Source organism: Saccharomycodes ludwigii, chromosome IV, assembly GCF_020623625.1.
Source record: "Saccharomycodes ludwigii strain NBRC 1722 chromosome IV, whole genome shotgun sequence".
NCBI lineage: Eukaryota > Fungi > Ascomycota > Saccharomycetes > Saccharomycodales > Saccharomycodaceae > Saccharomycodes > Saccharomycodes ludwigii.
In genome coordinates this window covers 1,193,138-1,219,226 of record NC_060203.1, presented here as the reverse complement: position 1 = coordinate 1,219,226, position 26,089 = coordinate 1,193,138, and the positions used below count along the sequence as shown (strand labels likewise).

Sequence of the window (26,089 nt, the reverse complement as noted above, 5' to 3'; positions counted from 1 at the left end):
TTAGTCCTTGTTTTTTAATCTCTAATATTTTATTCGTCTAGTAAACAACACGAAAATTTTTGAGTATATTTTCAAACCAAAAAGCAGGGTAATATGATTTTTAATTAAAAGACAAAAAAAGTATGTCAAAAAGAAACAGAACAATTGCTTGCAAATGGGAAAATGGAGAGAGAGATATAATTGTCTATGCTACTTATTTTTCTTTTTCTTTCTTTTTCTTTTTCTTTTTTAATTCCATATAAAATATCGTTACCCGGTCATTTGTCACTCGAAAAGATCTTCAATTGTTTCTTACCCGAAGAACTAACCAATCAAATTCTGACAATGGCAATCTATTAAAATTGTTACTAACAACATATTATTCGTACAAAACGATAGTTTATAATAAGTAATACAAGTAAATATGACAAATATCATATTTACATATTGGAACTCTAAAGAATAGCTAATAAAATTGTCTTAAAGTTTATTCATTCTTTAACAGTTAGTATTCTTATAAAATGACAATGCTGATAAATGTGTATTAAGAAGGGAGACAAAAAAAAAAAAAAAAAAAAAAAAGTGCTAGAATTATACACAGTTTTATATCTTGCTCTCTCTTTGTCCCTCCTTTTTATTGATAAGTTATTCACTCTAATGGTGGCGGAATGTTTGAATGCAATATTAATTGGGAGGACTTTTCGTATTGGTCTATCAAATCATTATAAACTTTACTTGGCAACATTGAAAAATGATTAGTATGAGTAGAAGTGCCGGTTTTTTTTTCGTCATTTAATCTTTGAAAGGTTTTTTTTAAAATAATTACAATTTCCTTCAAGCACTCCAACGATTCGGCTAATATACTAAAATTCTTTCCGAATTTCAAATGCAGTTCTCCACTATTAGGGTCTTTGGTAGTTATAGAAGCCACTGTATGAGAATTATAGAATTTTAATAGGTCAATACAAGCTTTTTCTAATAGATGTAAATTTTTAGATGGTAAATTTAGGGATAAAATTAACGCCGATTTAATATACTCCAGAGTTTCCAATAAAGAACTACTGGCCACAAAAGTCTTATCATGAACCACAACAGATTTTTTATGGCCGTTATTATTATCATCTTGTTGTGTTTGTTCATACTCTTTTGGTTCATTTCCCAACTTGCCATAATCTAGCCAGTGCAACGGATTGATGTCTGCAGAAGATACGATATCATTAACATCGGTTTGGGTTTCTGGTGTAACAATGAATGGTACCCAATTCTCCTTATTTATTTTTAATTGAATATGCTTAATATAATATGTTGGTAAATAATTGCAGTAATTCGATGCCTGTTGATTTAAAACATCGTTTAAGTTAGACGTTAAAACGTCCCCACTTAAAGTCTCGCATTGTTTAATAAATAACGCAATTATATTGTACAATTTTAAAAAATGGTCAAATCTTAATTTTAAGTTAAGATCCCTTCTAACTGTTATAATCTTGGCCATTCTTAACTGAACGATGCGTATGGACTCGCTGATACCATTTCTTATATCCAATTGCATAATCATATTGTGTTGGTTTTCCTGCTCAACAGAGCCGTTTTTATTACTACAATTGGCAGCATAATTAAAAGTTTCGTTAATTCCAATATCTAATAGCAGCTTTTGTTGACCGTACAGTCTAGTGAAACATTTAAAAGCATTTGCGAAAATAGTTTCCAACATCTGTTGAAATTCATTTGGTGTTTGATCTCTAATCAAAACAGATAATTTTGGAGGCTGTGTATCATTATTGTTAATACTATTTGTTTCATCTTCTTGTTTTTTAGAGGCCGCGTATAATTCTGATTTAATGCAATCTTTCACTTTATTCAAAATTTTGTCTTGGTATAATTGGTAAGATGTCGTTAACTCTTCACATCTGTTTAACTGTTTAACTATATCTTTGATGTTGTTCTTTAAATCATCGTCAAACTCATTAAAATTACTTTGTTTTGTTAAATTCTTTACCAAAAACTGAGAATTTTCACCATTTTCACGTGCTATCTTTTCGCTGAATTGGTCTAAATCCTTCATTAATAAATTACAAAATTTAACCGAATATTTGCCGCCTATTTCTATTCTCATAGCAGATAAAAGTTCTCTTGATTTAGATAACCCAGGTAATTTACCTATATTTAGTCCACTACTTTTAATGTAAGTTTCAATTTCATCAATCTTATCTAAACAGTTGTGTAAATTCGTATTTGAATCGTCTTTATTATATTCAAGTTGCAATGACTCAATCATGTTCAATGTTTCACGGACTTTCAATAGCCCATGCTCCAATTTAGCAACGTTAGTGTATTTGATTTGTTTTTCTAGATTTCCAATCTTGAAATCAATTTTGTCTTGTTTCATTTTTTGCAAATTGTTAGATAATGCAACAAAATCAGCTTTTAAGGAGATAACATCTTTTTTAACGTCTGAAACATCTTCCAATACTTTGAAAAACTGATGTGAATGATCATTAATTTCGGCAATTAATCTATTTTCCACAATATCTAAGTACTCATTTAATTGTGACCCAACTGTGCACAACTGCTCCTCATAATTTGAATCAAATTTAAAATTACAAATTCTATTTAATATACGCTGATTGTCTAGTTTAAAATTCTTGTCAAAAAAAATGTCTGGTATTTTGTCAATAACATCTTCTGCATCACCTTCAATGATGTCCATGTTCTTATCATTCACCGCATCATCTTTGTGATTTATCAAAGAACTAAAGCGGTTGTAATCATTAGATATCAAATTCAAATATTCTTTTAACAGCGGTTTCCAATTGGAGGAATCATGTAAAAAAGCCTCCTTGCTTAATCTAACTGGTGGTATATCCTCCACTGTGGCTGGTCTTAGCCAATTTTTTCTTCTCGTGTTCATAACGACTTCATAAATTGAGTTATTTCCCAATGGAGAATATACGACACTCCCACTATGTTGTTTTAGTTGTTGTTTGAGCAAAAACATTTTCTTAGCAGTGCTGTTGTTCCCATTATCATTGCCTCTTTCGGGGCTACCAAATGTAAAGGATGTTCGCATGTTATCTATACTTCCTCTTGGAGTAAACAGGGAAGAAGTGTCAAAACTTCTTCTGGACATTGAATCTATACTAGGTGATCTGCCATTGAAATTTGATATTGATGAAGGTTTCAGGAAAACTGGTGAAGCTAAACCATTGCCATGCACACTTAACAAATCATCATTTAAAGAATCTAGATCGGTGCGCTTGTTTGTACCACTTCCACCTCCTATTTCTTGGTAATGGTTATGATTAGCTGTAGAATTGCTTTGAAAACTATCATCAATAGTCAAAGAATCTGATTTATCAATATTTTTATTCAAAGATATAGTTTCATCATCATTAGTAATAACAACTTCGGGCATATTGGATGCAAGTGTATGTGTGTGTATTAACTTTATTGTTGCTATTTGTTATTTTGTCTCAAAAAAAAAAAAAAAAAAAAAAAAAATAGATTTAATTTTATTTTTATGTTTTGTTTACTTGTAATAGCTATAGCGCTATATGTATAAATATATATATATATATTATCGACTATATGTGTGTATATAAATATTTTTTTTTTTTTTAATTTTTGGGAAAATTTTTGCTGTTAACAGAAAAAAAAGGACTTAATATTAAGCGGAACTTCGGATAAAAAAGTTCTTTGATGAAAGAATTGAACATAAAAATATTAAAAAAAAAAAAAAAAAAAAATTTGTTTTAACCTCTAAAAAAAGTGTAGATGTACATATTTATGTCCAAGTGAATAAGACTTTTTTGTAATCATTAATGTGAGTTAACATTAATATATATATATATATATATATATATTTAAGCGAATAGAATGAACAAATGAACATAACAAATAGCAAAAAAATGCAAAAAAAAATGCAAAAAAAAAAAAAAGAAAAATAAAAAGAAAAAGAAAAGGAAAAAGAAAAAAATAAAAAAAAAAAAGAAGCTCCTAACCATTGAATAAAAAATTACACATATATATATATACTATGGTATTCTTGTCAATCCAAACGTTCACTCCTTTTTCCATGAATGCAAATACTTACTAGCAATTTCTCTTGCACTATTCATCATACTACCAATATTTTCTTCTTTACTGCCATTGTTACTGTCTGTTATAGTTGCATTGTCATTGATATTATCCAAATGTGTAGTATCACCTGCATTCACATTTGTTTTCGACTTACTATTGTTGAAAGAAGCACATAAAATATCATCGTGCAGACTATTATTACTACCAGAAGAATGAATAACAGGAGCTGCAAAGTACCCCTTTGCGGCAACATCACTTAACGAAGCTTGTGTATTACTAGAGCTCACCTTAACTAAATTATTTCCACCCATATAATTACCAGTGTAAGTATTATTAATCGATGTATAGGAATTATTTGTATTGGTCGAAGAATTGGACAATATCCCGTCAGACGAGTTTGATGAAAGGATTTTTTGCATGGACGCAGAATTTGGACTTAACCTTATAGAACTGTTATTGTGGCAGTTAGCCTCCCTTAATAACGAAGACGTCGTAGTCCTAGGCGCTGTTGGAATAATAATGCTTTTACTAAGCTTATCATTTTGCAAATCAGGAGGAGTATTAGTATTATTGACAACATTTGATGGAGCGGTTTTAGAATCAGCTATCCCGCTATTTTCATTTGTACAATTAGTAGACCCTTCATCGGCATCCTCATCATCACTATCATAAAATACAAACGACCTTTTTTTAGGTGCAACTAATTTATGTTCGTGGTGTATATTATAATTATTGTGACGTTTGGAAGCATCAGTTGTCAAAGCATTAGAAAATGGACCTAAATTATTGCTTTTATCAGTATTGTCCGTGATATTGGAGTTGGTATCATTATTATGCCCACCTAAATTTAGTAATGGCTTTCCTGTAACAAAACTATGTGTGTGACTAATATTGTTACTTAAACTTTGTAAATTATGATTGGAAGGTATCCTGCCACTATTTGTTCTTTTCAATATAATCCCATCATCACTATCACTTTCTTGATCGCTAATTGGACTGTGTTCAATAAACTGAGGTTCATCGTTATTATGAGTAGTATTGGTGGCAGCAGCAGCAGGAGCATCAGCGGCTATAGTGGTGGTAGTAGTAGTAGTATCGGGATTATCAATACCATCACCATCATCACCACTACCTAATTTCTTAGGAATAAAGGTAGAGCTTGTTGGTAAAACAGGCGAATTAATGGATGAAGTAATTGGTCTATTATTCAAATTAGACTTAGAGGCGGAATCTTCTGGGTGCGGTGACTGAAATTCTTGTGGAACATCTAGAAAATTGCACTTATTATTCATATTGAAAAAAGATGAGGTATCGCCTGTGTAAACCGTATTGTAATCATACATATAGTCATATCCTCTAGAAGTGTTTACATTGTGTGATAATGCATTACCATATCCATTACTACCGTTATTATCGACATTATTGCTATTGCTGTTGGCATTATTACCATAATTACTGACTCCATTTTCATAGTTATGAGTTTCAGTATCCGAATAATACGGGTGTTCTACTTCTTCATCGCTATCTGTGTAATACTCAGAATCATCGGAACCATAATTCAAGCTTGTCGCAGGCAATAATCTTATAATGGGACACGTCTTACTTAGAGCATCGTTATTACCAGTAATGCTAGTGGCATCATTTCTATTACCTCTGCTGCCTAGCTGAAAACTATCCGGCGAAGTAGAAACAGATGAGTTTCTGCGACTGATAGCACTATTATTATTGGCTATGGAACGTCCTGCCGAAGTATTAATAAACAAGCCGCCATCATCTGAATCTGAATCTGAATCTGAATCTGAACCTGAACCTGAACCTGAATCTGAGTCAGAACCTTCATGGTCAGTACCAGAACTTACAGAAGACAAGCGTGCGGACGGGTCAATTGAAATACACTGTTCTACACGATCGTTAAAGTGAATATGACGTTTAGTGGCCCTAGTGGTGAAAATCCCGCTGTTTTTTGCGTTGTTCGCTGTTGATAAAATAGACATTAATCTAGGTTCCTCAGCAGTATCGTCAGCGCCAGCATTATTGTCGTTTTCATTGTAACCACTATTGTTAATACCGGTGTTAACACTGTCATTATTGTTGTTGTTGTTGTTGTTGTTGTTGTTGTTGTTGTTGTTGTTGTTAACATTAACACTAATATCGTTCTTGTTGATATTGGTATCATTTTCTATATAGAATTCATTTTGTTTATCATTATCATTATCATTATTGTAAATATTATTTCTATTATCATTCGTAGCATAACTGTTAGTAGATGCAATTGATGGTTTATCGGTGTTTTGAATTGAAGAATCATTGTCTTTATTGCTAGTACTAACTTCATCCTTTACAGGAATACGATAATACTGTGCGTTAACCTTTGCAGCTAGGGCATTGTAATCCTCGTGTGGATATTGAATATCTTCCAAACATGGGGAATAGGTAGCACTTCTATTACCGTTATCATCATAATCATCATTAATAATAGTATTATTATATGTACCATGAGCAGTTCCTTGAGGATGGTGATGATGCAACAAATGTTTTCTTGCCAAATTTAATTTCCATTGTGAATTTTCTTCAATTATTTCCGTAACTGTCCTTTTCTTTAAAATAGGTTTAATAACAGGTTTATTACTATTTGTTGTATGATTCTCAAGAATATTTTTATTTTTCAATTTTTTTTTAACTACAGTCCTAATGCTTGTTTCCCCATCTGAGCCATATGCATCAACATCCTGGTCAACTGTATCAGCACTGCCACTAGTGCCGTTATGAGCAGTGTTGCGATGACGTTCGCTCACGGCTGGCACAATTGGTCCGTATAACCATGTAACATCACTATCTTTACTCCAATTAACAACTTCAGGCGATACAGTTTTTAAATTGTTGCGGGCTTTAGCCCAGGTACGCCAACTAGCATTTTCCAACCTTGCAGCATTAACCAAATCCTCGTCATACTCCTCCCTGGTGCCAGTTTTTTTCTTCTTTTTCAATATGATATATTTCCAGGATTTAGAAATGTCAGATTCATCCCATTGGTGTGAAAAATAATCTACATGTCTTTTCGGCTCGTCCACTACATCGTTATCATCATGAGTTAATAAATAGCTGTCATCGTCGGGAATAGGGGGTGAATTGGTGTCTTCTTTTTCGTTACTGTATAAACTATCCGTACTGTTACTATTGCTGTTATCATTATAATCTGATACAAGAGTATCTTTATCAGTAACATTTTTTATTTCTTTTCCTTTTTTCCCCATTGCTGTATTGGCATCTGATTGACCACCTAATAATTTTTTCGCAGGGTCCACATAATCTCCTAATAGACCCATACTTCTTGTTCTTTTCAAACTGAAGGTATTATTATTAAAGTCCTCGTCGTTATTAGCCTCTACAGCCATAGAAACTTTAGGACCCATGTCATCATCTTCATTTATTGTATCCGTAGCATTTAAACTGGTGGAAGAAGTATTATTGCTATTATCATCAGTAGTAGTACTACCCTTTGTGAAATATGCTGCTAAATTATTAGACATTGCAGAAATAGATGTGTATGTAGTATTCTAAATATAATGAAGCTTACTTGTGATACTATTTATATTTTTTCTTTTTTCTTTTTTCTTTTTTCTTTTTTGTTTTTTTTTTTTTTTTTTTTTTTATATATATATATTTCTGTCTCTTCTTTTTTATTTTTTATTTAATGTTTAAATTGACAGATTTAAAGAGAGTGAGAGTGAGAATGAGAATGTAGGTGGAGGAAAAAAGATATAAAAAAAATAAGAGAGAGAAAGAATAAAAAAGTAATAAAGGTTAATTTTATTTTGGGATTATTGGAAGTAAGAAAGTTTTACATTTTAGTTTAAGTTAACTCTTTCTGTATTCTCACTCCCTTCCCCTCCCCCTCGCTCGCTTTCCATGCACTTTTTTAATTTAATTTAATTTAATTTATTTTTTGTTTTTGTTTTTGTTTTTTTTTAATTTTTCATAGTAATTTTTTATTATTGTTTCTGTATATGGAATGTATATATATATATGCTCTAATTCGTCTGCTTGCTTTTCTATGTTTCCATACTTAAATCAATTTTTACTCTTTTTATGGTTTATTTAAAATTATTTTTTTTTTTCTTTCCTTTCCCGTCCCCTTACTACCTTGTTCTCTCAGTCGGTTTATTAAAAAAAAAAAAAAGAAAAAGAAAAAGAAAAAGAAAAAGAAAAAAAAAAAAAACTTTTTTTGAGTTTCGTGTAAAACGATGGAATTACTCAATAGTATGATAAATTAAATGCGGGGTAATGCATCCATTCCTTTAAGTAAGTGAAAAATGAGTGCAGGTCTGTTTCTTGCCACCGTCTTCGTATAATTTTTATCCGATGCATAAATCCGGGGGAAAAGGGAAGTCGGTTTATATCATAATTAGTATCGAGAAAGAGTTTATATTTCGTAATGTTAAGATATACACTTTTCATTCAAATCTTTTTTTTTTAGTCCGGCTTGCAATAAGATAGAATGTTTGAATTTATATAAATTCACTAAATCTTTATATTATGATAATGCGTAATATTGCCACAAACTTCAATTCACTTTTTCTCATATATAACAATTACTAAAATCATTTTTTTCATGTTTGGAGAAAAGTTCTGGAGGGAACTTGCCAAAGGAGTGACCAATATCTATTCCCAGATAAACATACTCGTTGTTATCGTGTTTGTTAGTAAAACTTTTTCTTTTTTATGCTTTTTGTATATTCCCAAAAAATTATTCTTCCTTAAAAAAAAATTTTTTTTTGTTTTGTTTTTATTCACATTATATATAGTTAAAAAATTATTTAGTATGATTATCAACAACTACAAAGACGATAATGAGAGATTGATATTAAAAATCAATCAAGCAATAATCTTGGAGGCTGCTTCATAAAAAGTTTTACCCTGAATTTCATGAACTTGTAATTCCAAATCACTTGGTTGTCTAGAACCATCAGCACCAGCTAAAGTACCAGCACCCCAGGCAGAACCACCATGAGCTTCAGTAACGTTGGATAATTGAGCGAAAGTATTCTTATAACCTAATGGAACAAATATAATACCATGATGAACCAAACAACTTAAACTAGATACAACAGTGTTTTCGTTACCGCCACCAGTACCAGTACTAACAAATATACCGGCAACTTTACCGTGTAAGGCACCTTGAGCCCATAATCCACCAGTTCTATCCCAGAATGCCTTCCATTGAGCTGGCATGGTGCCGAATCTTGTTGGAATACCAAACAAAAAGGCATCATATTGAGTCAATATTTCGTGAGATGCAACTGGATAGTCAGGTTTGGGAGCACCACCCAATGCCTTGACCACATCGGGACTTAAGGTCTCTGGAACTTGATAAATATCAGCTTCACCGCCAGCAGCTTCTACACCTTTCTTTTCAGCCTCAGCTAAAATAGCGGTATGTCCATATAGAGTGTAAATAATAATAGCAACTTTTTTGGCCATTTTTTGCTTGTTTGTTTGTTTGTTTGTTTGTTTGGTTGTTTGTTTATATTTTTTTTTTTTTAATTGTATATTGTATGTTCTCCGTTCTATAATAAGTAATTGGTTATGAATATACAATTTTAAATGATGAATCAAAATAAAATGTATATAAAGAGTTTTTTTTTATCCTTTTTCTAAACTAAAAGCACTCCCTTATATATATTAGTACTGTCAAATTAATAAACCTTTTTTTTTTTTTTTTTTTTTTTTTTTGTTGATTGTATTAAAATCATATGTATTTTATTTTCTATTATCTGTCATTATTAATAACTTATTAATGCCTGCCTATCCAAAAAAAAAAAAAAAAAAAAAAAAGCGTCTACGCCATAATATACCCACCCTATATCAATGGATAGTCTAAAAAAGTATATTACTAAATCATTACTAAGTTAATTACTAAAAAAAAAAATATTATTATATAATCATACTTTAAACATATGTTGCTAACTAGTTACAATAATTTAAACAAAACTTCTTATGAGCAGGCAAAAGTATATTACTAAAACAATTGTTATTATTAATACTATTATGTAATATTATTTAGAACACCTATAACTAACCAATTATAATAATCTAAACAAAATTTTAGATGATTCAGCAAAAGTATCATCTTTTTCCCTACAAAATAATGAAGGATTATCTTTTAATAAATCAATCTTATATATCCACCCACCTTTATACATTTTGTTGGGAATATCTTCACTAGCTGTAGTGACTAATAACTCATTATATTTGGGGCCTAGACAACAGCAGGAGATCAATCTGGTGTCGGGCAAAATATACTCAAACTTTAATCTCTCAGATGAATTAGCAGAAGTATCTATTTGATATATTTGAATTTTATTACTTGACCAAACTGCAGTGATAAAATATTTGTTTTTATAAACCACACTACCATCAGGTTCAGGTGAAGCAAATTTTTCATTATTAGATTTAATAATATCAATAAATTTAACTGGGTATGTCTCTTTATTGTCTGTAGTAGAACTAGCGGTAACGAAATCACCAGTTTTTGAATCCACCTTGAATTGCAAAATTCTAAATCCCAAACTATCAGTAAGTAAAACCTTCCAACTATCATCTTGCTTATACCAATTAATACTATTTGGAATTTTAATATTATCAACAACAATTTTGGCATTAGTAAAACTCTTGTCAATTTTCAATACACAACCTTGCTCTAAAAATTTGTCATCGCTTTGGAAATCTTTCATTACACCAATATAAATATCGCCGCTAATAGGATTGACATTTCCGTCATTAGATCTCAAATTGGCCCAATCTTTGCCTGCACCTTTAACATGGTCCCTGTAAAGTAATTTATAATGCCATGTATTAGCGGATAAATCAGCCACACCAACCCCATGCTTACCGCCAAAAAGTACAGTATTAGGATTAATTGTGGTAGGAAAAACAACACCACATCTTTCATCATACGAAATCTCGGCACCAGGATAGGGAATTGTTGTATTTCCGGCAGATTTGTAATTGGATTTAGTTAATTTAATTTTTAACAATCCATCGGGAACGGAGCCACCTTGAGTGTTACCATTACAAGAATAAATTTCACCTAAAAAAATATCAACCCAATATATTCTATTGTATTCTTTGATATAAGTAATACCTTCAGATAGTCTACTACCCAACTCTTTAGTATCAGTACTTGATTGTGATGGTATAATGAATGGCTCAATACCAGATAATGTAAAAGTTTTAACAGTCATAATTTCCTATGTAGCTTTTATATATATTTATGCTTTAATTATATTTGTTTTCTTTTATAATTTTTTTTTCTAATTCTAAAGAAGAGACTTATTTATATTAAAATTACACAGGTTGAAAATGAACCCAAACAAAAAGGAAACAGACGAAAGAAAGAAGAAAAAAAAAAAGGGGGGGGGGGAGTGACGAAAAGGACAGTGAAGTAAGTGGTACATTGCGATATGTTTATTTACCTGTAAAAAATAAAAAATACTTTTAAACATTTTGTTTAATTTTTCCGTACAAATTATTTATTTAATTATTGTATACAAAACAAAAATACAATTTTACATAATTAAAAATAAACAATAACTAAAAAAAAAAAAAAAAAAACAAACATAAACAGACGAACAATATAATAACAACGACAACGAGTATGATTTATCCAGTAAAAAATAGTGAAGCTAATATAAAATTACTTATAACCTTTACTTCTAACACATATTTGACCCGCTGATTATTCTAATATTCCACTCTCCTTTCCAATTCCCCATAATCCTTTTCTTAAAAATCTTACAAATGTTTGTGCTGAGCCTCGAAAAAAAAAAAAAAAAGATAGTAGCCGGGTATCAATTACCATTAATTTATTCTTCGTTCAAAAATAACAATAAAATTTATACAGCAAGCGAAACGGAAAAAATTAAAAAATTAAAAAAATTTGGATAATTAACTAACTAATCAGCATAGCCATTCTCCATGAATAATAACATATCGTATTAAAATACTAAACAATCTTGACACTTTTTTTTGCTGCTTGCTATCACACATCAACAAAAAAGAAAAAAAAAAAAAAAAAAAAAAAAAATAAAAAACACTTATGTGTAGTACTAAACAAGATATATGACAAATAAGCAAAAATTACAGTATAAACTATATAACCAAAAGAGAGAAAGAAAAGAAAATAAAGCCAAGTTACACACATACACATATATATAAGTCATGCATTATTCGAATAATAGGAATACTTATTATCAATCGCCCTATGCATCTGACAACAGTAACAATTCTGATTCAGTAAAGGCAGCACAAGCAATATTTGCTAAATATAGAAACTCAAATATAAATACAACTGCAATTAAAACATCTGATATTTCTATTCCTGATTCAATCACTAAACGGAGTAACGGAAATACTAATAAAACTATACGGAGAGTCGCTAGCATTAATAGTACCAGTTCTTCAAAAAATCGACCAGTACCGCCAAGTGATATATTTAAAAGAAATAATAGCATTTCTGAAAGTGAAAGAAAAGAACTACTATCACGTTATAGAATCCCCGTTGCTAATAACAATAACAATGATATTAGGAATATTTCGTCTTCCTCCATAGGAAATCCTCCTAAATTAGTGGTAAACAAAAATATTCAAGCAAGTAAGTCCTCAAATGGTGGTGGCAATAATAGTAGATCAAGTAGTATTATAAAACGGAAAGCTAGTAATACTGGTCTTTCCAATGTTCTTGCCAAAAGTAGAACAAGTAGTGTTTTAAATGGCATAAATATCTGTAATACTAGCAGCGCCACTAGCAGTACTAACAATAGCAGAAAAAATAGTATTTCTAGCAAAAATTCAAACTTATTATCCAAACAAAGACATAGATCTATAAGTAATAGCAGTACTGGTACAAATAGCACTATAAAATTTAATAATTGCTGTTCTAGAACTGCTTCTGTCACTACTAATATTATGACTGATAAAGAAAAGGATCAAACAACCTTGGATACTATTGACAAAGAATCAGGAAAGGGAAAAGAGGAACAACAACAACAAGAAAAGGAAGAACAACAACAACAGCAGCAGCAACAACAACAACAAGATGAGGGAAAATACACTGAAGTTTTAGATAATAATGATATTCTTAAAACTTCCTATAATACGAGTGTTCGACCTTATACCCCAACAAAAAACACTCATAAACGAATACCTATTACTTACAGTAATAACGTAGTTGCAGCAGCAGCAGCAGCAGCTTCCAAGGCATTAACTACTTTTGAACAGGAAAAAATTGAAGAAAATAAAAGAAGGAAACAATTAATTAAACAACAAATTATACAAAAACAAAAAGAAGAAGAACAGAAGAGGAAAATATTACAACAACTTATTATTAAGAAGCAGAAGGAGAAAGAATTGCAATTAGAACAATTGAATAGAAGTTTAGGCATTATACCAAAATCAAATACAAATATTACTACAAATAACAAAAATGACCCAACAATTAGTAATAATTCAATAAATTTAGTCAGTAACAGCACTAATTACAATGTCAATAACTTTACAAAGAATAATCGAACTATCAATATTTCAGATGACGCTCTAAACGATGCTAAACACAATACCCCAAATACAGATGAAGTTAGCAAGAGCAACAAAAATAGCAGTCTAAATAACAAACAAAATAATGGGGTAAACACTAGTCCGAATACTATGCGTACAAATATCATAAAGAAAGATGATGACTCTCACATTAATGACTCAGATGCTGCATCAAGTATATCAAGGGTTACTTCCCTATGCTCATCGATTTACAACCACAATAATAATATCAATAATAATAATGTCAATAATAATAATAATAATAATAATAATAATAATGGTATAATGAATCCTAGAGGGTCATTGGATATTTTATCTGTAGCATCTTCTAACGAACCAATGTGTTCAATTTATTCAAGTCCTAGTATTATTCACGAACCTGCTTTTGAAAATGATATTACTACTAATAGCGATAGCAATGATAATTGTGATACTACCCATGTTAATATGTCTGCTATACATAAATTAAACAAAATAACTGAACGTGTTGCCAATGAAGCCATCAATTCTTATAAAAAACACATTTTATCTAGAAATGTTTCGCATGGTAATCACAACAGTACCAAGGAGGATGCCGTCGCAACTGATAGCAAAAATATATTACTTTCTATTGCGAATAATACAAATCTAGCAAAAAAGAAGCCAGGGATAAGTAAGGACCATGCTCCCCAGAAAACATTAGATAAATCCGAGTTGTCTACATCCATTGAAAATACTGGTTTTTCTACTGTTGGTGTTAATAGAGATGATAAAAATGATCAATATAACAGTATAGGATCCAATATTCCAAGCGAAGAATATAATGCAAAAAATGAGGGTGAGTATATGTTCAAACAGGAAAATCCAATCACTAAGGCTCCACAAAATTGTGATAATATTAGTACTATGGTACCGAAACTGCCAACCTCGAATAACAGTGCTAGTAATAATACTTTAAAGAATACTCTTGCAAATGACAACGGGAACATTTTAACTCATAAAAAAAGCAGTTCTACTTTAAGCAGTAGCGTTTATAGTAATAATAATAGAGTTCCACCACCACCGCCACCACCTATCCTTCATTCATCAGTTATTTCAGAAGCACCTCCGTCTCCTGTTATATCCACCTCAAATGATACCAATAAAATTACCATATCACCTTCTATTGATGAGACTACAGCTAGTACTCATAACAATGGAGTTGTCGACAATATTTGTGCCACTTTTCCATTAAACGATGAAATTATTACAAACAGCAGAGTACTCGGTATTGATAATACACATAATGGGTTGAGATCGAGTCTTTATTCAAATAGTAACTTGCGGAGTATTATGAGTGGTGATACAATGAGTAACAACAGCGATTCTATATTATCTTCCAATAATAATGCTCATAGTGTTTCTCTTAATACTAATACAACTACCAATAACATGCTTTATAATAATAAAATGAACATTTATAATAACAACAATAGCAACAACAACAACAACAACAATGTTAACGAAAACGTTTCTAATTCCAACCACAGCACAAATTCTTACGAAATGGATCAATTAGATAGAAATAACACGAATACTATGAACACATCATTTTATGAAAAGTTTGTTAAGGATAATCTGAACAATAACGTTACTGAAGAGGATGCTGAACAAGATGGAAAGGGTCTTTTTGCTAATGATGATACTATTCCTTTAGTTAACGTAGTATCTCCCACACCAACTCCCTCCGAAATTAATTGTGGCATGCATAATAAAACAATTACTGAAAAAAATAATGCTACTACCAATAATAATATTGCCAATACCAATGTTACTTCTGATTTTGCTGGTACCGCCACAACTGCGACTACCACCACCACTACAACTACCAATAATAATAATAATAATAATAATAATAATAATAATAATAATAATAATAATAATAATAATAATAATAATAACAATAATAATAATAATAATAATACTACGCTTTCTACTGACAATACCAACCCTGGTAATGATTTGATCTCAATATCACCTCCTTCTAAACCTATAACAATTGCTACTAATGCTGTAGATACCAAAAAATTTCAATTAAAAAAAAATACTGATGCTCAACATGAAGAGCATACCAAGAATAATAAGAATAAGAAAAATAATAATAGTAGTAATAATAATAATACATATTCTGTAAAAAATCTATCCTCTAAAATGCTAAAACATAGTTTTTTGAAAAAGAAGTTTAAAAGCCTGAGTAGCTCATTAGGTTTTAAGAACAATGGAAACTCCAATAAAAAGGCAAATAATACTACAAACAAAAACACAATAACTAAAGATTTGAATCATACTAGGGATCCTACTAAAAACACCAAGGAAAAAGTGTTTTTAAAAAACATATCTTCACCCAAAAGTGATGAAACAAACTTTAATGGCCCAATGTCAATTGAAAAGCCCCAAGACGCTAAAAAGACCATAAAATCGCAGGACACTGCTAATAATGGCAAAGCGAAACTATCCAGCACTTCACTGTTGAAATCTGCTAACGATATAGGATGCCAGAGCAAAATCGCTCACAAAACTGCCTCCATTAACCAAAATGTTGTTGCAACTGGATCTGATGGGAAATCTACACCAATAAATACGATTAAAAACAAAAAAAATATCGAATTTAAAGCTAGCACTCCACCAAATCTTATTAAGAATGAACAGGAAGTTTCAAACAGCAATAATATCGTGAACAGAACCACTGAAAACGATTTTCTTTTTAATGAATCAAACATTAAACCATCAAATCACCGTGTTGATCTTCCAAAAAAAACTATTTCCCAAGATACAATCATTACGAACCAGTCTAATCCATGTGGAAACATAGAAGCACTTGCTTCTGCAGATAGTTTTAAAAATATTGGTAAACTGAAGGGAAGCAGCACACCAAGAAACAGTATTTCAAGAGAACATGCGCAACACCATGTTTTAACTACGATGCGGAATAATGACGATATAAATGACAAAAAAAATATCAGTAGAATCATGAATAAAAACAGTCAGTACAAACATCATCGTAGTAAAAGCTCGCTTTATTCTATTGCCTCCAGCGTCATTCCACACAAAAGTACTAGTAGTTTTGTAAATGTGAATGAATTAAAAACAAATGAAGCTAATTATAACATTAACGGAACTGGAATAACTGCCGCTGTTGCTAAGAATGCTCGTAAAAAACTGAAAAGTGATTTGTTATATGATAAAAATGATAAAAATTTGGGTACCACATTACACAGTTCTTTATCCAGGTTATCCACTTCTTCATGCTCTTCTTTGCCGTCTTCTTTAGCTACCTCGCCTATTTCTTCAGATTTATATGGATTCGATAATTTCCCTACACCAAGAAGGAGTGTTAGTAGTAGTACTGCTAATAATGTAAGATCTTTATTAAACCCAATGAAAATAAAGGGGAAGAGGTTATCCATGGATTCATTGGTTAGTAGTATTAGACCATCAATTACACAGAACTTATCTAGTAACAATCTGCATAGTTTTTCTTCATATGATAGTAGCGATGATAGCGTTGGATTTACTGATAGAAATACGAAATATGATGATGATTTTCATTTTTATAATGATGGTGCTGATACTGGTGCCGGTGTTGATTACGATGACGGCACAGAAGATGATGATAGTGCTTTGTCATCGACTTCATCTTCGATAAATTTGCCACCTAGTGATGTTGATGGTTCAACAAATAAAAAAAGGAGAAATAATAAAAAACAAATAAAGAAAGATTACAACAAGAAAAGAAATAGCTGTTTGAATCTCCAAAATAAAAATCTCACTAACGGAAGTTTCCCCATTGGTTATAGTCATAATAGCAGCAAAAATAAGAATAATAACGGATCAGGCTTGAATAACGATGCACACGGAGCCACCAATTCAAGTATATCTTCCTTATACAAATCTAATGGTAGCTTGTCCATAGCAGGCCATAACCACAATACTAACATTAAGAACAATAACAACGGGGATTATTTAGTAACAAATAAGACATTCAATGAGGACAAACCTTGGAAACACCATTTGGATTTGGGATATATTACAGCCAGTGAAAGGCAAAGATATGAGGGTATCTGGATTTCCAATAAAAACAAATATTTAAATTTATTACCTTGGGAGGGTGTTTCGGAACACGCAGCAAAAAAGGACGCCATTTTGAATCTAATTGTTTTGGAAATATGGAATAGATCTAAATTAAGTCAGCGATTATTATATAGGATATATAATATGGTTGACTTAAATAAGGATGGCACTTTATCGAGGAAAAGTTTTATTGTTGGTATGTGGCTAATTGATCAATGCTTATATGGAAAAAAGTTGCCTAATAAAGTAGCAGATAAGGTTTGGCAATCTGTTGATCACATAATTATTGAAAAAAGTGGGAACAAGAGTAAAAATAAAGCTACCCTTAATAGTGGTACTAGTCATAGGAAGAAACATCATGGCGAGAGTAGTAAATTATACCATTCTAGTAAGAAATTAGTTAAAGAAAGTGGGAGTAAAGTGAAGAAGCATTTAAAGAAAAATCTGATATAATAAACATTATTATTATCATTATTGATTAAAATATAAATAAGCAACTGATTTCTTGTTATTCATTGACATAGTTTTCACTTATTTATTATACGGCGGGTGGGGGGTTGTACTGGAAGGCCTACAAAATATGATCCATGATAAAAATGAAATCCTCCCCCCCTATTTAAAAAAAATAGTATTTATATACAGATACTAGTTTTTTTTTTTTTTTCTTTCCATAAGGGAATGAACAAATAATTAATAAAATAACAATATAGTATTGTATTATTTGCCCTTGTTTATAATATTAATAAATATAGAAAGTTTATTAAAAATTGGTGATTTTTTCCTAGTTTCGTATATCGAACATATATTCATCATATTCATTAACCATTAAATTGTCCGCCGTTTATTAAAAAATAAAAAAAAAAATAATGAAAAAGGAAAAAAAAGTTCGGCGATTCTGTACAAAATGAATATATTATACATATTTTTTTTTTTTGTGCAGTTTATTACCACAGTAGATACTTGATTCGATAACTACTCCTTTTTTTTCTTTTTTTCCTTTTTTTTTTTTTTTTTTTTTTTCTTTTCTTCTCTTTATAAAGCCTATTTCAAATCATCTTTATTAGGAAAAACTCTCAAAGTTTTGACTAGAAACTTTTTAACTGTGCTCAATAATATATTCTTGACAAGTTCTAATAGGAAAGATAAAAAAAAAAAAATATATATATATATACATAAAATTTATTCACTCCATACAACATACTATTAATCAAAGGGAATCAACATGTTTAAGTTTTTTGGAAGAGGAAGACAAAATTCTATTTCTTCAAACAAATCAAATTCTTCAGAACTTTCTACAACTAGTGCTTCAGCTAAAGATGATGCTATAATCAAAAAATCAAAGTTGATTTTAAAACAGGCACACGACTTTGAGATTGCTTTACAAGCAATGGATTATTTATTGGATGATCGTACCAAACTAGGATTCAAAATTTTAAATGATGAAGAACAAGTCATCGAGGGTAAATCGGAAAGTATTGTACCCCCTGGCTGCCCAACAATTTTAGTCTTGGCTACTGGTGTTATTGAGTTCTTGGAGGCAACTTTAGGGTTTGAAAGTAGCGTCATCTTAAAGGCTGGTGCCACTTTGGGAAAGGCTGAGCAATTATCTTTAAAAGCGCAACAATATAATATCAAGTATAACTTGAAAACCAGTCATTTGTACCCACCAGGAACCGAATTTCAGGTTACTTACACTGAAAGTTGTTTGTTGAATGCTCTTTTGATGTTGTTCAGTGAAAGTATGATGGAGAGTGCCAAAGCTTTGTTAAAATTGAAAAAAGCTTATAATACTTTACAGGAAATTTTAAAATTGATTAATAAGGCCCAACTGGAGCACAAGTCAAGCAGTGCCAGCATCAGTGGTAAAAGACCACCCAGTGCTCAACAACATACTGTTACTGCACCATCCAGAAACCCATCTATTTCCAGCGTTTCTAACTTAACTCCAGCTACCACTCCAGTTGTTGAAACACCAGCCACAAACAGTAGTAGTGCTAGTATTTCGAGTAGATCAGGTGCCACCAACATCCAAGGTAATAATCAATCTGGATCCACTTCCAACTTGAGAATTCCAAATACACCAACCGGAAGATTACATTCTAATTCTGTTACTAGTATTCATAGTACCTCTAGCAGCTCATCTTTGTCTAAATCCAATACCCACTCTCCTGCTAACAATGCTTCCCAAATTTCTATGGATGTTCCATATAAGTTTAGCAATGCTCAATCATTGGAAGAAACAGATAAAGAACTGTTGGAATTTGCTGATAAGATCTATGAAATGAGAGACAAAAGATTGTGTGGTTCTCATATTGGGAACCCACCTGCCTCTATTAGATTACGTACGGAATTAGGGATAAGTTCAACAAAAGTTGATGATGAGGATGGCACTGCCATTGAAGAAGACATTGATGTTCAGCACACTTATTTGAATGGAGCCAAGTGCAACCAGCAGTGCACTGTTGATGAGTTTATTCATTCTGGGGTTAATCTATGCTTTGGTATTCTACAAGTGATTTTATCTTTATTGCCACCTGCCATCGGCGCAGTCCTAAGTGTTATTGGTGTCAGGGGTAATAGAGAAGATGGTTTAAGAATGGTTTGGAAATGTGTTAAAGAAAGAAATATTCACGGTGGTTTGGGTTTGTCTGCTTTATTATTTTATTATAATGGTCCTTTCCAGTTTGTTGATGATGATTTTGACATCCCTTTGAAAAGTAGTGATCACAGTATTAAGACCGAACAGAAGGAAAAAAACGGATCCGAGGACGTGGAATTGACTAACGATTTGGTAGATAAGTTAAAAGCTGATGATAATGCTAAAGCTGATCAGCATCCCGATGAGATGACCAGTGATGAGTTACTGCATCCTGGTATTAGATTAGAGAGGGAATTATTGAAAGCACGGGCTGTTTTCCCTAACAGTGCCCTATGGCTATTGCAAGAAAGTATGCTCTTATCTAAGAAGGGCAAATTAAAGGAAGCTGTCGAACTAATGGACTCTATTGATGCTACTACTATTGAAATGAAGCAGGTCAAAGCGCAACTAGTTTTCACTAGGGCCATCACTTTGGTTCATTTACATGAATTTGAGAGAGCTGCTCAAGATTTCTTGTATTTAATTGAGATTAACGAATGGTCACATGCTTTTTACACATACTTTGCCGGTTGCTGTTATTTGGAGAATTACAGAATGTGCCAAATGAATTTACTAGACTCTTCAAAAAAAGAATATTATCATGAGAAGGCTGTTGAGTTGATCTTTAGTGCTCCAAATTTATTGAATAAGAAAAAATGGATGGCTAAAAATTTACCATTTGATAGATTTATGCAAAGAAAAGTAGATCAAATTAAGGCTATTCAATCCAAACATAATATCAAAGATCCATTGGATGCCATTGCTACTTCTCCAGTTCACGAATTATCGTATTTGTACCAAGGTTTCTCAAGAATGGATGAGGATTTATTAAAATTAAGCTTGAAATTAATTACTGAATATGAGAATCCAGCTACTGAATTAAAGTTGCCCGATCAAGAAATGATTAAAAATTTCATGACTGCAGTTATATATAGAAGAATTGGTCGTGTTGAAGAAGGTTGTAGAATTTTGGATACTGAGTTAATACCTGAAATTATTTATGATGTTAATCCTACTACTAACAAAACCAGATTTAATAAGTTAACTCAAGATCCTTGGTTATATCCATCTGCACTATATGAACGTGCTTTATTTTCTTGGAAAATTAAGAATATTGATGGTTTGACGGAGTCCAGAGATTGGTTACAGAGAGCATTAGATTTTGCCGGTGATTATGAATTGAGTACCCGTGTTGGTATGAGAGTAAAAGCCGCTTTGGGTAGGGTTCAAGATTCTTTATCTAAATGACTAAGCTATATTTATGATTTTTTATTTTTATTTTGTCGTGTGTTTTTTTTTTCTTTTTTCTTTTCTTTTCTTTTATTTTATTATTTTATTTTATTTTCCCCATTCTTTAATAGATATTGTTCGCAATATACCTTATTAGATTTTTTTCTCATATATAGTTAATATATTGTTTTTATGAGCAGCAGTCAGGCTCTTTTTTGCTAATTAGATGTTTTACAAAGTAATGTATTTAAAATATATTAATAGCTCATGTGATTTAATATTTATGCGTTTACCGTTAAACATTTACCGAAAGCTATATTTTTTTTTTTTTTTTTTTTTTTTTTTTTGGCAATAATATTTTTTAGACTAAGGATATCCATTAACGAATAGAACTTTCAATGTACTTTTACTACCATCAATCTCCTAAACATTTGTAACTTATTTTGTTGGTTTATCAGTTCACTATTTTACTTGATTATTTTTTTTTACAAATAGAAATAAATCGAAGCTCATAAACATTAGCACGAGCCTAGGATTTGCAAAATATAAATATCGTCTATCATGACTAAATTGGACCCATTTTGTTGTCATTCAATAGGTAGTAATAGCGAATTAAGTTACACCGATGAGGATGAATTTTATGAAGTCATCGACATCGGAAAAGAGCAAGAGGAAGAAGAAAAAGAAGAAGAAGAAGAAGAAGAAGGAGAAGACGATGGTGATACCGATACTGAAGAATTTATTTTTGAAAATAGTGATTCAGACAGTGATACATACAGTTTTGAAAGCCAATTTTTAAATATTAAGGAAAATGTGCTCAAGACATCCAAGAACTTATCCCCTAAAAGTTCGACTAGCAATAAACATTCCATTAATGATGTAAAGGTGGATTATGATTGTTTAAATACCTTACAACTATATGACATGTTAATAGAAAGTAAAATTAGAAGATTAAAACCGATTTTTAAAATATCAGAAACTCGACTGTTAAATTTATTAGCGTATTTCGACTGGAACGAAGACCGTCTTATTGAAAGGTACACCGAAAATAAGGAAGATACTTTAAGTTCTTGTGGTATAAATATATTTGGTTCGGACAATGGCAATGATATTAAAAACGTTATTAAGCTGGAGGCTAAGAAAAGTTATGTTTGTCCTATTTGTTGCGAAGATAACTTAGAGTGGGTTTTCTACCTCAAGACTTGTAAACACCACGCATGCCAAGAGTGTTACCAAAGATATATTAAAGACGAAATAAATAAGAGTAAGCTGGTAAAATGTATGAACTGTGATAATACTCTAAACTTGAACGATTTGGATTTAATCATGGGAGACAAGGATGACGGAAGTAGAAAGTTACTAGAATTTAGTATAAGGAGCTTTATTACTAAACATTCTGATCAATATAAATGGTGTCCTTTTGCTGATTGTGATCAAATTATACATGTTAAAGACACTTGCCAATTAGTGGAGTTTCCCAGGTATCATATTTCTCCATATGTAAAATGTAATAATGACCACAATTTCTGTTTCCAATGCGGAAGAGAAAAACATGCACCGGCAGATTGTCGTTTAGCAAATAATTGGATTAAAAAAGCTGATAAAGAATCTGCAACTTTAAATTGGGTCTTTGCAAATACCAAAGAATGCCCTCGGTGTTCAGTTAATATTGAAAAGAACGGTGGGTGTAATCATATGATATGTGGTGGCTGTAAATATGAATTTTGTTGGGTTTGTGAACAAGATTGGGAGCCGCATAAAAATAGCTTTTTTAATTGTATTAAATACGAAAAGGGTAAAGTTGGAAATAATGTTGAAGATGAAAATTCTGATAGTAATAAAACGAAAAATGGGAAACTGCCAAAAGATTTTCAAAAATATAAACATTATTATAGGCTATTTTCCGAACATGAACAAAGTGCTAAACTAGATATGAAATTATATGCTCAAATAGAGAAGAAGATTCAGTCAATGCAAGAAACAGTGGGGATTTCATGGATCGAGGGCCAGTTTTTACAAGAGTCCATCAATAATTTAATAAATGCAAGAACAGCTCTTAAATGGTCTTTTGCTTTAAGTTATTATTCCGATCAATCACACAATCTAACAAAGATTTTTGAGGACAACCAGTTGTTACTAGCATCAAATATCGAGGAATTATCACAATTATTTACAGAAAAGGATCCACGGATGCTTTTAGAAATGAAATTAAAATGTTTGAACAAGGCACAATTCGTTAAAGCGCGTATGGAAGCGTTGATTGAATGTGGTCGCGAATTATTGTCGAAGGGGATTTGTTCTTAATCTTGTCAACGGTACTTTATTTATTTATTTATTTATTTATTTATTTAATTTTAATTTTATTTATATTTTTATCTTTCTTTCTTCATCTTCCCCAGACTTTTGGGCGAATGGCTTAACTTTTCTTAACTCTTTATATATTGGATATGAATTGTACATTTATTTATCTAAATCTTGTCTTTAATAATCTATCGGCCCCAACTTCATTATATTCCTCTTTACCAACCCATAATTGATGAAAAGTGCCTAAACTTGTCAAGATACTACCACCCAACCAGGATTGATATACTCTCTCATTTAAAGTACCTGAAGTTAACGTTCTTAGTTTCAAAGCTGGAAGTTTCTTACTCAACTCAGTTTGTAATTTATCGACAAGGCCCGGTATATAAGAGGTACCACCGGTGACGACAATATTATGGGCCAAAGTTCCTCTAACATCCACATCACAATCCATGATTGAGGCATATACGATATCAACTAAACCCGAGATGTCGTTAATCCGCTCATCTCCATTATTTCTAGCAGCCGTTGTTGCTGAAGGCAAGGTTGAGTCTGTATCTGGTGCTGGAGTAGCTGTATCATCTTGAGTTTCTGTATTTTGTTGTTTATTATTATTCCTTTTTAATGGAATATAATCATTATGCCAAGTTTCTACAACTCCATTTGCATCAATTGGCCAATTTGCAGGAATGGTTGTTGGATCGAATAGTTGGTTGGGCAATTCATATCTTTCTTCATTAGTAAATTCAATAGTTTCGCCCCATGGCGATTCAATTAATCTTGAAGCTGTCAATGGTAAATCATTTTTTAACCCAGGCACAGCTTGTAATAGAGTCTCTTTACATTCCTGCAGAAACCCACGTTCATTACCATAGTTAACCAAAGAAGGATGAATATCAAAATCAAATTTTTTAAGTATTAATTCTGGTGATTTTTGTTTAATTTTAAATAAAGGTATCAAGTCTTTTATTTTAGTTGAATTTTGGCATTTATCGATGATTTTTTCCTTTAAAAGCTCATTTAAAAAGTTACCAGCAAAAAAGTTTCTCCTGGTACTCTTTGATAGGGTTAAACCATCAAGGACGGGACTAGCACTACAACAGTCATGGCCAATATCAACCACCAAACAATTAGCTCTACCCATGGCAAAAGATAAACAAGTAGGTGTCGGTGCTAGAAACATAGCCTCGAATTGCATACTTTCCAATAAAACCTCCAAACTTTTTTTCCTATTATCTTCTGTATTCCATATTGGTTCGCTTAGAAAGCAGGGAACCCCTTTTGTCGAAGGTAAATATAACTCTTTTTCTAGAAAATAAGACCATTGTTCTTCGGCCACATCCCAATTAAGAATCATTCCATTTTCAACTACTCTATTTATTTCATAATCTTTTCTGGGAAATAGTAGAGATTGCTCGTTGAAAAACTTCCTGCTATTGTCATTCTTTTTTTTGTCTGTAATGCTACCTGTGTCTGATTCTTCCTCTGATTGTATGCCATAAGATGATGGGGTTTGAATTTGGGGATAATCCAATCCTGAAATGCCGATATTTGTTGTATAAGATCCAGGGTCTATAATGACTGAGGTAATTTCATCACCTGCATAAACCTGTAATGAGGCGTTATTAGTTGTTGAAGTGGTAGAACCAGTAGCAGTGTTTATCATTATTATTATTATTATTATTATTATTATTATTATTATTATTATTATTATTATATATGGTGTTGCCAGCCTCTTATTAACTTTTGTATGATTAACAACTGGATTAGAAGCGGAGATATGGAGGGCTACAGAACTACATGCTTTTGATGGGAGTTTGAAATTGTAATTTGAGCAATAAGGAATGAAAGAAAACAAATATTTTATTTTTTATTTTTACTGTTCTCTTTCGTAGAAAAACTGTAACAAAAATTAAAAATTATTATTATTATTATTATTATTATTATTATTATTATTATTATTATTATTATTATTATCATTATTAAGACTATTGGGACGTCTACGTATGTACGTGGTGTGTGGGTTTAACATTGTTTATGAACACTGAACAAAAAAAAATAAAAAAATAAGAAAATAAAAAAAAAAAAAAAATTAACTTCAAATTACTGTTAATCCAATTAGAAATACTGTTAAGATAGGCCTTTTTTTTCTCTTTTATTTTATCATTCATTGAATATATA

General features: G+C 31.2%; 8 protein-coding genes across 8 annotated transcripts; 3 read left to right on the top strand and 5 right to left on the bottom strand.

The window, feature by feature from the left end:
- Positions 1-628: 628 nt before the first annotated feature.
- On the bottom strand, positions 629-3,391 carry VPS54 (Vps54p; the record flags this gene model as incomplete). The annotated part of the gene is made up of 1 exon (XM_046078156.1): positions 629-3,391. The coding sequence occupies one exon, from the start codon at positions 3,389-3,391 to the stop codon at positions 629-631; it is 2,763 nt and encodes a 920-aa protein (XP_045934544.1).
- Positions 3,392-4,037: 646 nt separating this feature from the next.
- Positions 4,038-7,586, bottom strand: REG1 (protein phosphatase regulator REG1; the record flags this gene model as incomplete). The annotated part of the gene is made up of 1 exon (XM_046078155.1): positions 4,038-7,586. The coding sequence occupies one exon, from the start codon at positions 7,584-7,586 to the stop codon at positions 4,038-4,040; it is 3,549 nt and encodes a 1,182-aa protein (XP_045934543.1).
- Positions 7,587-8,931: 1,345 nt separating this feature from the next.
- Positions 8,932-9,537, bottom strand: PST2 (flavodoxin-like fold family protein; the record flags this gene model as incomplete). The annotated part of the gene is made up of 1 exon (XM_046078154.1): positions 8,932-9,537. One exon carries the CDS (start codon positions 9,535-9,537, stop codon positions 8,932-8,934), a length of 606 nt encoding a protein of 201 aa, XP_045934542.1.
- A 602-nt stretch (positions 9,538-10,139) lies between these two features.
- Positions 10,140-11,300, bottom strand: SCDLUD_003600 (regucalcin; the record flags this gene model as incomplete). Its single annotated transcript, XM_046078153.1, has 1 exon — positions 10,140-11,300. The coding sequence occupies one exon, from the start codon at positions 11,298-11,300 to the stop codon at positions 10,140-10,142; it is 1,161 nt and encodes a 386-aa protein (XP_045934541.1).
- A 976-nt stretch (positions 11,301-12,276) lies between these two features.
- SCDLUD_003599 (uncharacterized protein) lies at positions 12,277-18,192 on the top strand (the record flags this gene model as incomplete). The annotated part of the gene is made up of 1 exon (XM_046078152.1): positions 12,277-18,192. The coding sequence occupies one exon, from the start codon at positions 12,277-12,279 to the stop codon at positions 18,190-18,192; it is 5,916 nt and encodes a 1,971-aa protein (XP_045934540.1).
- A 769-nt stretch (positions 18,193-18,961) lies between these two features.
- SCDLUD_003598 (uncharacterized protein) lies at positions 18,962-21,625 on the top strand (the record flags this gene model as incomplete). The annotated part of the gene is made up of 1 exon (XM_046078151.1): positions 18,962-21,625. The coding sequence occupies one exon, from the start codon at positions 18,962-18,964 to the stop codon at positions 21,623-21,625; it is 2,664 nt and encodes an 887-aa protein (XP_045934539.1).
- Positions 21,626-22,168: 543 nt separating this feature from the next.
- Positions 22,169-23,911, top strand: HEL1 (E3 ubiquitin-protein ligase HEL1; the record flags this gene model as incomplete). Its single annotated transcript, XM_046078150.1, has 1 exon — positions 22,169-23,911. One exon carries the CDS (start codon positions 22,169-22,171, stop codon positions 23,909-23,911), a length of 1,743 nt encoding a protein of 580 aa, XP_045934538.1.
- Positions 23,912-24,071: 160 nt separating this feature from the next.
- Positions 24,072-25,574, bottom strand: ARP4 (Arp4p; the record flags this gene model as incomplete). The annotated part of the gene is made up of 1 exon (XM_046078149.1): positions 24,072-25,574. One exon carries the CDS (start codon positions 25,572-25,574, stop codon positions 24,072-24,074), a length of 1,503 nt encoding a protein of 500 aa, XP_045934537.1.
- Positions 25,575-26,089: the final 515 nt, after the last annotated feature.